Source organism: Notolabrus celidotus, chromosome 23 (genome assembly GCF_009762535.1).
Source record: "Notolabrus celidotus isolate fNotCel1 chromosome 23, fNotCel1.pri, whole genome shotgun sequence".
NCBI classification, from domain to species: Eukaryota; Metazoa; Chordata; class Actinopteri; order Labriformes; family Labridae; genus Notolabrus; species Notolabrus celidotus.
The window spans coordinates 18,509,524-18,525,175 of NC_048294.1; the positions used below are offsets into that span (position 1 = coordinate 18,509,524).

Sequence of the window (15,652 nt, forward strand, 5' to 3'; positions counted from 1 at the left end):
GTAGTCCAATGTGTGTGTGAGGACAGAGAGCAGCTGTTTGTTTACTGACTAATTATTAATGCTGAACACTGACTGAAGAGTGAACCTGAGCTTTAACATGAAGTCAGAGAGACACTGGAATCAGACAGGTTAGAGTAATATTCAGGAGGAATCACAGTCAGAGTCCAGCTAACAGAACTCCACTGAAAGGATCATATCAGACAGCACAGTCTGCTTTACAAGATTAAAGTCTGTTTAACACAGAGATGCTTAGGACTGTGAAACATAAACACAGACGTTCAAAGGTCAGACTCAGAATAAATCAAACTGCAAAAGAAACCATTAAAATACATTATAATCTTTAATCCAGCCTGTCGTTAATGTACTATAAATATGATCAATGAAGAGAACTATCAAGATATACAAATAATAATTAAAGCTCCTGTGATGAGCCCTCACTTTGTGTTGGTTTGGCGCCCCCCTGTGGACAGAGCCGTCCTCTTATCTCTGATGGTTTGTCCTTTATTTTAACACTCAAAAATTACTCAGCAGCTTTAAACACTAAAATAAAAAACACAATCCGATCCAGATTTACAAACATGAAGAGAAGTTCAGACTGAGATAAAGAGGAGAGATTCTGTCTAAGATGAAAGAGTTAAAGGAGATCAGATGAAGTCCCTGCTTCTTCTTTAAACAGTCTCTCTGCAGTGACGGTGTAGATATATTAAAATAATTGAGCTGTTAAAATAATGACTGACATGCTGGATAAAAATAATATAATCAAATAAATAAATAAAAAGCTCAGACTTCCCCACACAGACTTTTATTTTGAAGAGGACCGCGGTCAGTGGGCTTTTCCTGTCTTCTAGAGGATTGGCAGCCTGGGCGCGTGACAGATCGCGGCTCTGTGATCACCGGGGAAGCTTCACGGTTCTACAGGACATGTCAGCCGGACCGGACCGGGACAGCGGCGGCAGCTGGCCCCGGAGAAGAGGCTCTGCAGATGGGCAACAGGTCCGGGAGGGTCCGGAGAAATCCAGGGGATCCAGCAGAGCAGGTAGCAGAACTCTGGTGAAGTAGTCAGGTCATAAATGATCGATAAGTGTTATCTATCTGTGTGATGAGATGTCTGTTTGAGGAGAGTCTGAAAGAAAGTTATGATATGTTACTTTTACACTGATGTGCAATCAGTGACAGTGATTTATTCTACAGATGATCAGTCAGCCTGAACATATCTGCACTTCAGAGAATAAAGACTCTTCCTCCTTTATTTAAGAACCAGTTTATATTCAGCACTTTAATGTTAGAAAATCAGGGAAAGTACCTTTATTGTGTGTGTGTGTGTGTGTGTGTGTGTGTGTGTGTGTGTGTGTGTGTGTGTGTGTGCGTGCGTGCGTGCGTGTGTGTGTGTGTGTGTGTGTGTGTGTGTGTATTAAAAACAAACAAACTCAGGGACAGTGTTTAGTGTGGAAACATCAAACTGAATCAAACATGAAACCATCCCACATTATGACCTTTAACCTTTCACAGAGGGGTTGCTTTAAATGTTGTTTCCCTCATTAAGAGCATCCTGTAGTAATCCTGACATGTGATTGGTTTAGAAAAATCTGATCTTTACTTGTGAAACTTTACACACACACACAAAAGATGAGCTGAGTAATATGAAGGTAAATATGTTGCAAAATGCAAGAGCTTGTAGACTTGATGTGAGAAGCTGCAGAATATGATTTGAGAACTTGTGGATCAAAAATCTGAACTTCCATGTTTCATTTTTCACTTGTAAAAATAATTCACACACGTGAGCCGAATTTGAAGTTACAGACAAAAAATAACTACATGGGAGCTTGTGGAAAAAATTTGGATTTTGTATTTGAACATTTTTTACTGATAAAAAATGTTCATACAACCGTGTTCTGAATGTGAAGTTACACAAAAATAATTCACACATGTGTAGTGTGTCGATTGATATTTACATATGCAAAATGACAGCTGTAAACTTCTAATCTAACATTTACTCTCTTTTTTTTTAACGCAAATCCATTTTCCAGTACAACCACAACTTGGTGATTACAACCTCTCGAATCCGTCCCTGTAACTTCACAAATGTGCTTTCTCGCATTTCAAAGTGACAAATCTGCGTGCTGTGCAGTCAATAAACAGACGCCACCATGACTGCTCAATCATAGTTCCAATCTACCAAAACGTAGCTTTTGGAATAAACTTACCCTGGGTTGGTGAGCCATAGCAGAGCCCTACAGCGGAGCCAAGCCTCTGCTAAATGGATGAGAACAGCAGAGCAGAACAGCGCTTCATCTTCTGATTTCTGATCAGGCTCCGGAGACAACATTAGTTACATGTGATCCCTCACTCAGCCATCATTTGTGCTTACCATAACTGAGTGTGTGTTCAGTGTGTGTTCAGTGTGTGTTCAGTGTGTGTTCAGTGTGCTCAGTGTGTGTTCAGTGCGTTCAGTGTGTTCAGTGTGTGTCAGTTATACAGACAGTGTGTGTGTGTGTGTGTGTGTGTGTGTGTGTGTGTGTGTGTGTGTGTGTGTGTGTGTGTGTGTCACAGAGAGCAGGTCAGTCTGGGGTTGAATCTGAAAAGAACTCATCGGTGTTTGATTTCAGAGTAGCCCATGAAATGAAAAGCCTACAGTCCTCTGGTATGACCCGTTTCCTCCTCACTTCTTCTTTGTGTGTTTATCAGTCCGAGGTTCCTACAGAGACACCAACAGTCTGAAGAGATCTTTGTCTACGGTTGGTGACAACTTCCCCACAGGTACGCCCTCTTCTTCCAGGCTGCTTTATTCTATTTCACTGGTATACCTGCTGCTAACGTGTGTTTGATGCATCACACATGGGTGGTAAGCTTATCATCTGAGCTAACGCTAAAGAGTCAGGTTAGAATAAGAGTCAGCAGAGAGCTAAAGAGTCAGCTGTTAACCTGTTTCAGCCCTGACTTTAACTTCTCTTATCATGAACCACTGTTAATAAGTGAATTGCCCTGAAGCATCACTGTCAGGTCAAAAAGACTTGACTGGTCAGTATCACCTGTACACTGATTGGTGCAGGTAAGAGCCACCTGTATCAGCTGGCATATAAACCTTTGTGGAGAGGATGAGCTCAGCCGAGTTAGAGCAAAGATCTTTAGTTGTGTTTTATGGGAGAGGAGATCAGAGTAAGTCATTAGGCAGACGTGACCGGAGAGGAGGGTCAGGTGATTTGTCAGGTGATCCTTCAGGTGTGGATAGTTTAAACATTGAACCTGTGTTCCTGTGTGGTCACTCATTAAACTGAGAGTCACGGGACAGCTCACAGCTCAGATGGTGATGATGGGCGTGTCTGCATGTGTATCCACCTGAGCAATAACAATTCCCTGAACTGTCTCTGAAATAAGACTGTTTTATGAATAAGTGTCCTCTGTATTTTTGAATCGATGAGATACCTGTCCCTCAGAACCCTGAGCTCTCACTGAGCCCACATGAGGGCTCACAACAAACCCTTCTGTTGAGTGAGATCATGCTTATTGTTTAATGATAATGTTGGTTTGGGTACGTGACATTGTAGAGACTCCTGCCATCAAAGGACTGATGGTTTGATTCTTCAGACCTGAAGCTCCTATCAGCTGAGCTGCTTCCTGGATGGCAGATGATGACTCTGAAATTCATTCAGACTCTCTTGATATGACTCTCCTAATAGGGCTCTACTAATAAGACTCTCCTGGTATGACTCTCCTAATATGACTCTCCTAATATGACTCTCTTTCTATGACTGTCCTAATAAGAATCTCCAGATATGACTCTCCTAATGTGACTCTCCCGATATGACTCTGTGATATGACTCTTCTGCTATGACTCTCCCCATATGACTCTCCTAATATGGCTCTCCCGATATGACTCTCCCGATATGACTCTGTGATATGACTCTCCCGCTATGACTCTACTGATATGACTCTTCTGCTATGACTCTCCCGATATGACTCTCCTAATATGGCTCTCCCGATATGACTCTCCTGATATTACTCTCCTGATTTGACTCTCCTGCTATGACTCTCCTGCTATGACTCTCCTGTTATGACTCTCCTGATATGACTCTCCTGATATGACTCTCTTGATATGACTCTCCTGATATGACGCACCTAATATGACTCTCCTGATATGACTCTCCTGATATGACTCTACTGATATGACTCTTCTGCTATGACTCTCCCAATATGATTCTCCTAATATGACTGTCAAAGTCACATCTGGGATTTAATTCCATGAAAAGGATTTTACAGTAAAAACATTATTGATATTTTCTGATGGGTAAGACAGGTGCGAGGGGTGAGACAGATGAGACAGGTAGAAAAGGAATGAGTCCAACAAACCCTGCATTGTATCTGACTGTAAAAATATAGTTACCCCAACATTTAGGTTGTAAAGCTCCCCCACAAGAGTTTAAAGAGCTTGACAGAGCAACGTAAACCGCAGAGTAAGAGAAGACAATGACCCCTGTGTGTGTATGTGTGTGTGTGTGTGTGTGTTTGTGTGTGTGTCTGTGTGCAGCTCTGCCTGTTCTCTTGCAGTGTGTTCAGGGTGTGAAGCGGCTTCCTGCAGACGAATCTGAGCAGGAAGCTCTGAGAGGAAAACTGAGAAATCTGCAGACTGACAGCAGCGAGGTCACCGCTCTGTTCATGGTACACACACACACGCACACGCACGCACACACACACACACACACACACACACACACACACACACACACACACACACACACACACACACACTTCCTCAGTCAGCTCTGAAGGAATCAGGATGTAAAAGCTGTTCTGTAGTTTTGTGGTCAGGGGTCAAACAGCTCTCAGTCAGTGTTTAAATGATTAAAAACATGAATTATTAAATGTAAATAAAGTTATATTTTTGATTCATCTCATGAACTTCAGTGCCGTTGAATCCATGGTGACCAAACATCTGTTGAACCGCTCCAGCAGCAGAGTATCATTACTAATGTTGTATCAAAATCCAGAATTCTAGTCTTGTAACAACTCTAATATATTGATCTGTACTCTAACGTATCGCTTTATACTCTAATGTATAACTTTGTATCACATACTGTTGTGTCTCATTTTTGCGTCGTATGGAATCATCTTTGTTGTATCTTTGTTGTCCCTGTACCCATCAAAGTGAGTCTCTGATGGAATCCATGTTTGGTTTCTGCAGGAGCTCTCTGCTCATCTCATCTCAATCGACAGTGAAGAAACCTTCTTTTCTGTCACATTCAAAACACTTGAGGAGATATGGAAGTTCACCACCTATTACTCCATAGGTAGGTCTGATATAGTTCATGTGTTACTCCGTAGGTAGGTCTGATATAGTCCATGTGTTACTCCATAGGTAGGTCTGATATAGTTCATGTGTTACTCCATAGGTAGGTCTGATATAGTTCGTGTGTTACTCCATTGGTAGGTCTGATATAGTTCATGTGTTACTCCGTAGGTAGGTCTGATATAGTTCATGTGTTACTCCATAGGTAGGTCTGATATAGTTCATGTGTTACTCCGTAGGTAGGTCTGATATAGTTCATGTGTTACTCCGTAGGTAGGTCTGATATAGTTCGTGTGTTACTCCATAGGTAGGTCTGATGTAGTCCATGTGTTACTCCATTGGTCTGATGTATTTCACCATGAGTTACTCTATAGGTAGGTCTAATGTGGTCCACGTGATACTCTATAGGTAGGTCTGATGTAGTCCATGTGATACTCTATAGGTAGGTCTGATGTAGTCCATGTGTTACTCTATAGGTAGGTCTGATATGGTCCATGTGATACTCTATGGGTAGGTCTGTTGTAGTCCATGTGTTACTACATAGGTCTGATGTATTTCACCAAGAATTACTCTATAGGTAGGTCTAATGTAGTCCATGTGTTACTACATAGGTAGGTCTGATATAGTCCATGTGATACCCTATAGGTAGGTCTGATATAGTTCATGTGTTTCTTTATAGGTAGGTCTGATATAGTTCATGTGTTACTCTTTAGGTAGGTCTGATGTAGTTTATGTGATACTCTATAGGTAGGTCTGATGTAGACCATGTGATACTATATTGGTAGGTCTGATGTAGTCCATGTGATAATTTATAGGTAGGTCTGATATGGTCCATGTGATACTCTATAGGTAGGTCTGATATAGTCCATGTGTTTTATATGTAGGTCTGATATGGTCCATGTGATACTCTATAGGTAGGTCTGATGTAGTCCATGAGTTACTCTATAGGTAGGTCTGATGTAGTGCATGTGTTACTCCATAGGTAGGTCTGATATAGTCCATGTGATACCCTATAGGTAGGTCTGTTATAGTCCATGTGTTACTCTATAGGTCAGACTGATATAGTCCATGTGATACTCCATAGGTAGGTCTGACTTAGTCTATGTGATGCTATATTGGTAGGTCTGATGTAGTCCATGTGTTCCTCCATTGGTAGGTCTGATGTAGTCCATGTGTTACTCCATGGGTAGGTCTGAGTTCAGTGAGTGTGCAGTGAGGTTTAAGAGTCACATTCAGAGTTTATCATCTTATGGTCACCTCAAAGCTTCGATGTAAGTTTTAACCTCAGAGCATTCTTTAAAAAGAGTAGCAGGATGTCAGGAGTGTTCCTTCCTCACCTCTGGTGATCTGAACAGAGCCAACATGTTTCTGTTCCCCCTGCTGATGAACCTGCAGATGAGTTCCCTCTGGCCTCTCTCCTGCAGGGTTCCTGGGTCTCTGTCTGGAAAACCTGCTGCTGGAGCAGAGGTCCTGGCTCAGTTCTCTGGAGGACCATATCTCTGTGGAGGTTTCAGTTCAGGAGGAGACTCTGAGCCTTATGTACAGAGGAATCCTCATGCAGGAGGGTATGTCTTCTCACTCTCTCTGTAGTCAGAAAATGTAACCCTTGAAGAACTGAAGACTTTTCTGTAATGAATTATCACAGTGAGGTTTGAAACTAAATAAACAGCTTATAATGTGTTTTAATAATAAAATATATGAACATGCTTTGTATAATTCCTCTCTTGTCCTCAGGTTCTCTGTTTGCCAGCTGCAGCACCAACCAGATGTTTGACAGCTCCACCTCTGGAGGAGACCTGTACCTGGAGCAGGGGGACATAGCCCAGTTTGAGCCCCCATTCCTGGGCTCGGGCTGGACCGTCCTCTGCCTGTCTGATGGATCCAGAGGAACAGCACCAAATCCTGTTCTGGACCCGGTCATCCCCTTCCACCAGTGAGTCCAAACACATATCTGTCTGTCTCTCTCTGATCTATGAGCACACAGGTGATCTGATGCTCTGTGGTCACGTGACCTATCTGTCTACAGGTGGTTCCTCAAGTCTGCAGCGGAGAACATCTTAGTGGGTGATGGGAAACCTGCCTCTGACTTCCCCCTGCTGTTTGGTGAGAACAAAACGAATGAAAGAGAGAGAGAGACGGGTTATATTCAGTCCTAGTCTCCTCTCTGCTCTTCTCATCTACTCTTTCCTTGACTCCTCTCTCCTTGTCTCTTCCCTTGTCTCCTCTCTCATCTCCTCTGCTCTCTCCTTGTCTCCTCTCCCCTCTCTACATGTCCCCTCTCTCCTCCCCTCTTTCCTTGTCTCCTCTCTCCTCTGCCCTCTCCTCTTCTCTTTCCTCTCTCCTCTTCTCTCCTCTCCTACCCTCCTTCCTTGTCTCCTCTCTTCTTGTCTCCTCTCCTCTCATCACTCCTCCCTCCTCTGTCCTCTCTCCTTGTCTCCTCTCTCCTCTGCCCTCTCCTCTCTCCTTGTCTCCTCTCCTCTCTCCTCGTCTCCTCTCTCCTCTGTCCTCTCTCCTTGTCTCCTCTCTCCTCTGTCCTCTCTCCTTGTCTCCTCTCTCCTCTGTCCTCTCTCCTTGTCTCCTTGTCTCCTCTCTCCTCTCTCCTTGTCTCTTCTCCTCTCTCCTTGTCTCCTTGTCTCCTCTCTCCTCTGCCCTCTCCTCTCTCCTCTCCTCTCTCCTTGTCTCCTTTCCTCACTCTCCTCTCCTCTCCTCCTTCCTCACTCCACTCTCCTTGTCTCCTCTCTCCTCTGTCCAGCCCGGGGATCCTGTGAGGTCATATCAGAGTATGTTGCTGAGGGTCCAGATGAGCTGAGTGTGTCGCCCGGTGATGGCGTCATCATCGTGGGCCTCCTGGTGAAGTGTTTTGATTGGTTCATAGGGAGGAAGGAGGCAACAGGTGAAGTTGGTCTGGTGAAGACGAGCCTGGTGAAACCTTCAGAGGGAACTTATGAGTGAGTGTCAGAGCGAACCATTTAACACACACACACACACTGTGGACAGAGAGCTCACCTACTCTGCTCAGGTGGAGGTGACTCTGACGACGTGTTACTGTAGCAGAGGTAAACCATCAGTCTGAACCCACTCAGGTAAAGGTGTTTAAAACTTCAGACCCGGGCTCTGATTTTTACCTACAAGAAGATGTGTGTTTTTGAAGGTGATGAGGGGCCAGGTAGCAGCAGAGACAGGTGTGTTTATAAAGGTGATGAGGGGCCAGGTAACAACAGAGACAGGTGTGTTTATAAAGGTGATGAGGGGCCAGGTAATAGCAGAGGCAGGTGTGTTTATAAAGGTGAAGTCTGAGACTGAATCTGTTCCAGGTCAGCAGATATTTATGTAAACGGGGAAGAGAGGACCTTCTTCAGTCTAAGCCAGGAGAAAGTCCTGAAGGACTCCTCAGCCTCTCTGAAGACCAGGTCTCACCATGATACTGGACTGAACTACAAACTGGGTGAGATGGACTCTTTGTGCTCCTCCTTCTCACTGACTGCATGTTGAAAACCAAAGTCTTAAATCTGACAAACACGCTGCATGAATCCGATCTAAGCAGGACCTTGGATCAAACGAGGGCTGTTCTTTGTTTAGAGATCCTGAGGAGTGACGGTCTTTGTTTCTTCTCTTAGATACGATCCGGTTCACAGACTCAGGAAAGGGAACACCAGGTACGTTTAACATCACAGAAACATCTCAGAGTCTGTCCTACTCTGGGTTTCACCTTCCCCTCCTGTCTCCTCTCACAGTCAGCTCCTCATGCCATGCTGAGCTCCAGTCTGAACTCAAGATTAGCATTCAGAGGATTCTGGACCCAGCAAGAGACTCATCAGAGTCCAGATCTGTGACCATGAACGGGACTCTGGGGGACTCTGTTGTGGTTTCAGAGGCTGAAAACCTGAGCATTCCCTGCTTCAGGTCTCACCCTGTTATTGAAGAAAACAGCAACCCTGAGGACTTTATCCCCCTCTTTTCTTTCCTGGAGGGGCCAGACTTCAGAGCAGAGTTTGGAGTGCTATACGGACTCAGCTCAGACCTCCTCGCCTCCTCTGCCTTCACGGGTCACTGTGACGAGTCTGAACTGACCGCTTTCCTCTCCGCTGCCAGAGAAACAGCCAGGAAGAAGAGACTGTTCTGGTCTCAGACTCGTTTGTGTTTCCTGTTGGGTAAACTGTGTGCTGGGAGGTCAAAGTTCAGCCAGGCTCGGGTCTACCTCGAGGAGGCTCTTAGTGTGCCAAGAGAAGGTTTCACAGACCTCAGGCTGCTGGCCAGCATCTACTCCAACCTGTCAGCCATCTACCTCCTCCAGAACAACCCTGAGAGCTTCTTCTGTGTGGCTGAGAGGCTGGCTGCGTTGCTGTTTGGGGTCCCGGACTGTCTTCAGAGCTTAGAGGACGACTGTGCTCTCAAATATGTCTTAAAGAAGACCATCCTCTCTCACAACGCCATGGCAGAGGCCCGGGCCTGTCATCTTCTAGCAAAGCACTACTGGACCTGCTCTGAGGGGGCTCAGGTGGTCCCTTACCTGGAGAGACTCCTTGTTCTTGGTGCTGAGGCTGAGAGAACATGGAGCATCTCTCTCAGTCACGGGTACCTGACCCTTGGGAGGCTCTACAGCGAGCTGGGCCTCCCTCAGCTCTCCATGAGTTCAGCAAGGAGAGCGTCTCTGCAGCCGTCTGCTGGGCTAACCGACTGTCTGAGCAGCATGCTGCTCGCTTCAGACAACATCAACAGACTGTGTGAGAGCTCAGGACATCAAGCATCCATCCCCGCTCAGCTGGCTCCATTTCTACACCACGCCCTCTCCTCCACCAAAGATCTACAACCAGGACCCGAGCAGCACTGTGTCCTCATCCACCAGCTCACCCTCTGTCTCTGTCAGCTCTTCTGCAAACACGGGATGGTGGGACACGCCATCTGCCACATGCATGCTCTCATCAACAACAGACAGCTCCCCTCTTCACTCCCAGAGAGAAACAGCGCCCTCATCTGGCTGGCATGGCTTCACATCAAGAACAATCAGCCTGAGGTGGCTATGGAGATCCTGGACCTGCTGCTGGACTCAATGCCAGAACACTGCACCACCCCTCAGGAAGGTATGTGTCCTTTGAACTGGTTTTTAAATACTGTTAGAAAACAACTAGAGGGAAGGGTGGAGCTGGAGAGGGCCTCGCTCTGCTTCTCTATATATGGTCACTTCTTTCTGAACTACAGCTTGCTCAGTTATGTGTGATGTAACATACAGGTGTAGTCATGAACATGCGGGGCATAGCGCTGCGATGCCTGGGTGACCTCCGGAGGGCAGCAGAGAGCTACGAGGCTGCTGTGGACATTTGCCAGGAGTATGAGGACATGGCGAACTGGGCTGTGGCTCAGGCTAACCAGGGTAAGATCCTGCCAACAGTTAACAGAGAACCATCAGTCATGGGGTCTGACTCCGCCTCTTCCACCTGCAGGTCTGCTTAGTCTGAAGGCTGGAGCTAAAGGTCTGGCTCAGAGACACCTGACCGAGGCCGTACAGCTCTTCTCTGAGCTCCATGATGAAGGTCATGAGGAGGACTTCATCACCGTACTGCTGGAACTGGGTCAGCTCTGCATGAAGCAGCAGCTGATGCATTATGGGAAAGGATGCTACGAATGGGCTCTGCTGCTAGCTATCAAAGCTAACCTGCCAGCCTGTGAGTATAACCTGACTCCACCTGATCTTCTCCTCTGTATCCTGTCCTAATGTCTCTGATCATCAGGTCAACTGACCGCCACCGCACACCTGATCCATCTGTACGGCTCAGAGAGTCCAGACCAGGTCCAGAGTCTGGTCTACAGCCAGCACCAGGTCAATCTGCTGGGGCGCTCTGGGGACAGAGGTCAGGAAGGGGATGCTCTCGAGGCGGTCAGCAGACTATACCTCAGCCTGGGGACAGCCAGGTGAGAGGGGATCAGATCCTGTATACACCTGTCTGTAGTCTCTACATGTCTGTAGTCTTGACCTGTCCTTGGCCCCAATCCTAACTCATTTTAAACCCTAAAGGTAAAGTGTGTAAAAATGTGAATATTTAGCAACATCTAGTGGTCACTCTGGACGCCTGTTTACAGGGCATACCGGGCGGCACTGGATCACACAAAGAGCAGTCTGGGTGTTTTCATCGACCTGGGCTGGAGGGAGAAGGAGGCGTATGGCTGGCTGCAGGCCGGAAAGATCTACCACCTGCTGGAGCAGACAGAGCTGGTGGACCTGTACGTTCAGGTCTGACTGCACCTGTGATACACCTGTGTTTAAACCTGTGTGTCTGAGAGTCGTCAGGTAGCTCAGAATGAACAGTGTTATGCTGACAGGTGTGTGTGTTGATGTGATTGTCAGGCAGCTCAGGATGTGGCTCTGAGCACAGGAGACACCAGGTTCATCCTGAAGCTTCTGGAAGCTGCAGGAGACATTTTCTTCAACAGCAGCCGAGATAGAGACAAGGCCATCACCTTCTACAGGGTACGGACTGAACAACGTGTCCACACTGATATCAATGCTCACAGGTCTGACCTATGTCCTCATGTGTCTCCCTGTATCTCTGTCTCTCTGTGTCTCTGTCTCTTTCTCTCTGTATCTCTCTGTCCCTGTGTCTGTCTGTGTCTTTGTCTCTGTGCAGGATCGAGCTCTGCCCATTGCAGCGAAGAGCGGCAGTGTTGGGTCTCGGCTGCGTCTGTGTAATAAGCTGACTGAACTGATGCTGTGTCTGAAGATGTTTGAAGAAGCTGTGGAGTTTGCTCAGACGGCTCTAGACATCAGCATCACTCAGGGTACGTGAAACTGCAGAGCTGCTGAGTGTCAGATAAATGCTGGTTTAGAGTGCTGTCTGTCTTTATTAAAGTAAACACATCGTCTGCTTCCTGTCATATGCTCAGTGCTCTTATAATACTGTATACAATGTGTGTGGACCACATGTATGTCTTTGCATCATCAGTCTCACACTGAGTGGAAACTGGTTTAATATCAGCGGCAGCCATCTTGGATGTTTACCTCCCAACAGTTAAACTCACCCGAGATAAAGGGTTGTAATTGGCTAAGTCTGAACAAGGTCAAATAAAAACTTGTGCGAGCAGGACCAGGCTATCTGACGGAGAAATAAACCTGGTCCTAAAGAGTGACCTGGTCCCAAAGAGTCATCTTGTCCCAAAGAGCAAACTGTTCTCTAAGAATCTAGTCTCAAAGAGTCAGTGGGTCGCGGAGAGCCAAGTCAAACCAAAGAGCAACCTGTTCTCTAAGAATCATCTGGTCTCAAAGAGACACCAGGTCCCAAAGAGCAACCTGTTCTCTAAGAATCATCTGGTCTCAAAGAGACACCGGGTCCCAAAGAGCCACCTTTTCCCAAAGAGTCACCTCAAACCAAAGAGCTACCTTTTCTCTAAGAGTCACCTGAGCCAAAGAGCCACCTAGACCCAAAGAGTCACCTGGTCTCAAAGTGTCACCTAGTCCCAAAGAGCAACCTGTTCCCTAAGAATCATCAGGTCTCAAAGAGACACCGGATCCCAAAGAGCCACCTTTTCCCAAAGAGTCACCTCAAACCAAAGAGCTACCTTTTCTCTAAGAGTCACCTGAGCCAAAGAGCCACCTAGACCCAAAGAGTCACCTGGTCTCAAAGTGTCACCTAGTCCCAAAGAGCAACCTGTTCCCTAAGAATCATCAGGTCTCAAAGAGACACCGGATCCCAAAGAGCCACCTTTTCCCAAAGAGTCACCTCAAACCAAAGAGCTACCTTTTCTCTAAGAGTCACCTGAGCCCAAAGTGCCACCTAGACCCAAAGAGCCACCTGGTCTCAAAGTGTCACCTGGTCCCAAAGAGTCACCTGTTCTCCAAGAATCTGGGGTCTCAAAGAGTCGCCTGGTCCCAAAGAGCCACCTGTTCTCAAAGAGTCACCTTCTTCCCAAAGAGCAACCTTTTCTCTTAGAATCATCAGGTCTCAAAGATACACAAGGTCGCAAAGAGCCACCTTGTTCCAATGAGCCACCTCAAACCAAAGAGCTACCTGTTCTCTAAGAGTCACCTGGTTCCAAAGAGCCACTTAGACCCAAAGAAACCCGAAGAGTTACCGGGTTCCAAGTGTAGATCCTTTGGTATACTATACTATATAACACTGATTACAGTCTATACTCTGCCTGTAAATTGTCTCCGGATAACATTAGTTGTGATTGATTTGGCCCTGTAAAATTGATTGATTGATTGATTGATTGATTGATTGATTGATTCATTCATTCATTCATTCATTCATTCATTCATTGATAGTAATTGATGGTCGTCTGTTTGGCAGCAGATTTTTTTACAGTTGTTTTAATCAATCAGAGGACTGTTAGAGAAACTGTTGAACTCACATTATGTCCCCTCAGTATGAATTCAGGAGCTGTAAATGTGTGTGTGTGTGTGTGTGTGTGTGTGTGTGTGTGTGTGTGTGTGTGTGTGTGTGTGTGTATGTGTGTGTGTGTGAGTGTGTGTGTGTGTGTGTGTGTGTGTGTGTGTGTGTGTGTGTGTGTGTGTGTGTGTGTGTTTGTGTGTGTGTGGACCTACAGGTGACCGTCTGAATGAACGTGTGGCGTACCACCGTCTGGCCTCTCTCTACCACAGTTTGGACCAGTATGAACTGGCTGAACACCACTACCTGAAGACCCTGACCCTGTGTCCGAGCCCCCTGCGGTTTGATGAGGAAACCCTGTACTATGTGAGGGTGTACCAGACGCTGGGAGACATCATCTTCTATGACCTCAAGGTGAGAGAGGACTGATGAGGAGGAGGGCTGGAGTTAGTCTGTAGACCCTCAGAGCGGCCTGCTGTGATGTGAACATATCTGAGGGTAGAGCGTTTCCTGTGTGACATCATGACGTGTACAGTGACCACAGTAAACTTTAATGATGGCACATTTGTGGTCTCTGCAGGATCCATTTGATGCTGCAGGTTACTACCACCTGGCTCTGGCTGCAGCCATGGATCTGGGAAACAAGCAGTCTCAGCTGCAGCTGTGCACACGTCTCGCCACCATCTACCACAACTTCCTGGCAGACCGCGAGCTCTCTCTCTTCTTCTACCAGAAGGCTCGGGCGTTCGCTGCAGAGCTGAACGTCAGGAGGGTTAACATCTCACCTGATCAGCAGCAGAGCGGCAGCTCACAGCTTCAGATCACAGGACAATAACAGAGGCGCTTTTCACTTAATGCAAAACTTACAAAGAGCAAGAAAGCCTTAGAGATGGCTGTATGAATGTTCTATCATGGTACAGATACTTTACATGATGAAACTGATACCAAAGAAACTCAGATTTACTCCTCTGTCGGAAAACAGAGAATCAGGCTGCTCAGTACTTTCATCAGATCATCAATGGCATTAAAAAAACAGTTTCTAGGCTCAGTAGATATAAACCCACTTCACTAAGAAATTCATGTTTAACAGCGTCCTAGCTTTTTTTAATTTAATGGTTGTTTCATAAACATGTACTTGTTTCTACCCAGAACAAAGCTGATCACTGAGCCACGGTAAAAAACACAGAGTCTGAGCAGATAGATTGAAACGCCACAGTATCGTCTGTGTAGAGCTTTAGGTTTCATTTCTTTTGGTACTGACCTGATTTTATCCTCTCTGTATTTTGACCCAATAAAATAATGCCAGATAAAATTAAGTGATGGTCTGAATATTACTCCCACACTCGCTTTGTGATGTGAGGTAGAGGCAGTGTTGAAGGGCGCGGTTACAGTGATGAAGGTCTGTGACTCCTGAAGACCAAAGTGTTTGTGAAATCAGAGTTTAGTTCACACACATTTTGCAACATATCTACCTTCATATGCATGCTCTCAGTAAAAACTGTGTGTGTGTGTGTGTGTGTGTGTGTGTGTGTGTGTGTGTGTGTGTCGGTGTGGGTGTGAGAGAAAGAGAAGTTTTGAGAATCTGTTGGATCTGGACATCTGGATCAGGGTGGAAATATTTCCTGGGTTTGTTTTTCCTGACTTCTGATCTTGAAATTGATGTGTCTCCTGCTCTGGCGCCCTCTTGTGGCTGCATAATGAATGACAGTCTCTCTCTCTCTCTCTCTCTCTCTCTCTCTCTCTCTCTGTGAGTGTGTGTGTGTGTGTGTGTGTGTGAGAGAGAGAGAGAGACTGAGGCAGATGTGTAAACAGTGTTCTGAAGCTGAACAGAGTGATGTTCTGACAGACGGTTCTTTAATGATCCGTGCTGTTCTCTGCATGCTGAGCCTGAGGTGAGCAGGGTCCATGTTTGAACATCTGTCCTGCAGGAGTTGACGTTCTCTGACTGTAAGGTAGCCTGATGAGATATTAGGGCTCCTGTTTTGTACAAGATTATATTAAAAACAACACTTTCACTCTGACTGAGGGAGGGAGAGGTGTTCAAGTC

The 15,652-nt window shown here is 46.0% G+C and overlaps 1 protein-coding gene across 1 annotated transcript; it reads left to right on the top strand.

The window, feature by feature from the left end:
• The first annotated feature begins 845 nt into the window (after nucleotides 1-845).
• On the top strand, nucleotides 846-14,921 carry LOC117807689 (SH3 domain and tetratricopeptide repeat-containing protein 1). The gene is made up of 19 exons (XM_034677053.1): nucleotides 846-1,036; nucleotides 2,686-2,757; nucleotides 4,526-4,656; nucleotides 5,180-5,285; nucleotides 6,709-6,849; nucleotides 7,019-7,217; nucleotides 7,311-7,387; nucleotides 8,037-8,232; nucleotides 8,599-8,729; nucleotides 8,902-8,940; nucleotides 9,019-10,365; nucleotides 10,515-10,655; nucleotides 10,726-10,947; nucleotides 11,014-11,194; nucleotides 11,363-11,513; nucleotides 11,628-11,750; nucleotides 11,908-12,058; nucleotides 13,823-14,019; nucleotides 14,186-14,921. The coding sequence occupies exons 1-19, from the start codon at nucleotides 922-924 to the stop codon at nucleotides 14,438-14,440; spliced, it is 3,975 nt and encodes a 1,324-aa protein (XP_034532944.1). The 5' UTR covers nucleotides 846-921; the 3' UTR covers nucleotides 14,441-14,921.
• Nucleotides 14,922-15,652: the final 731 nt, after the last annotated feature.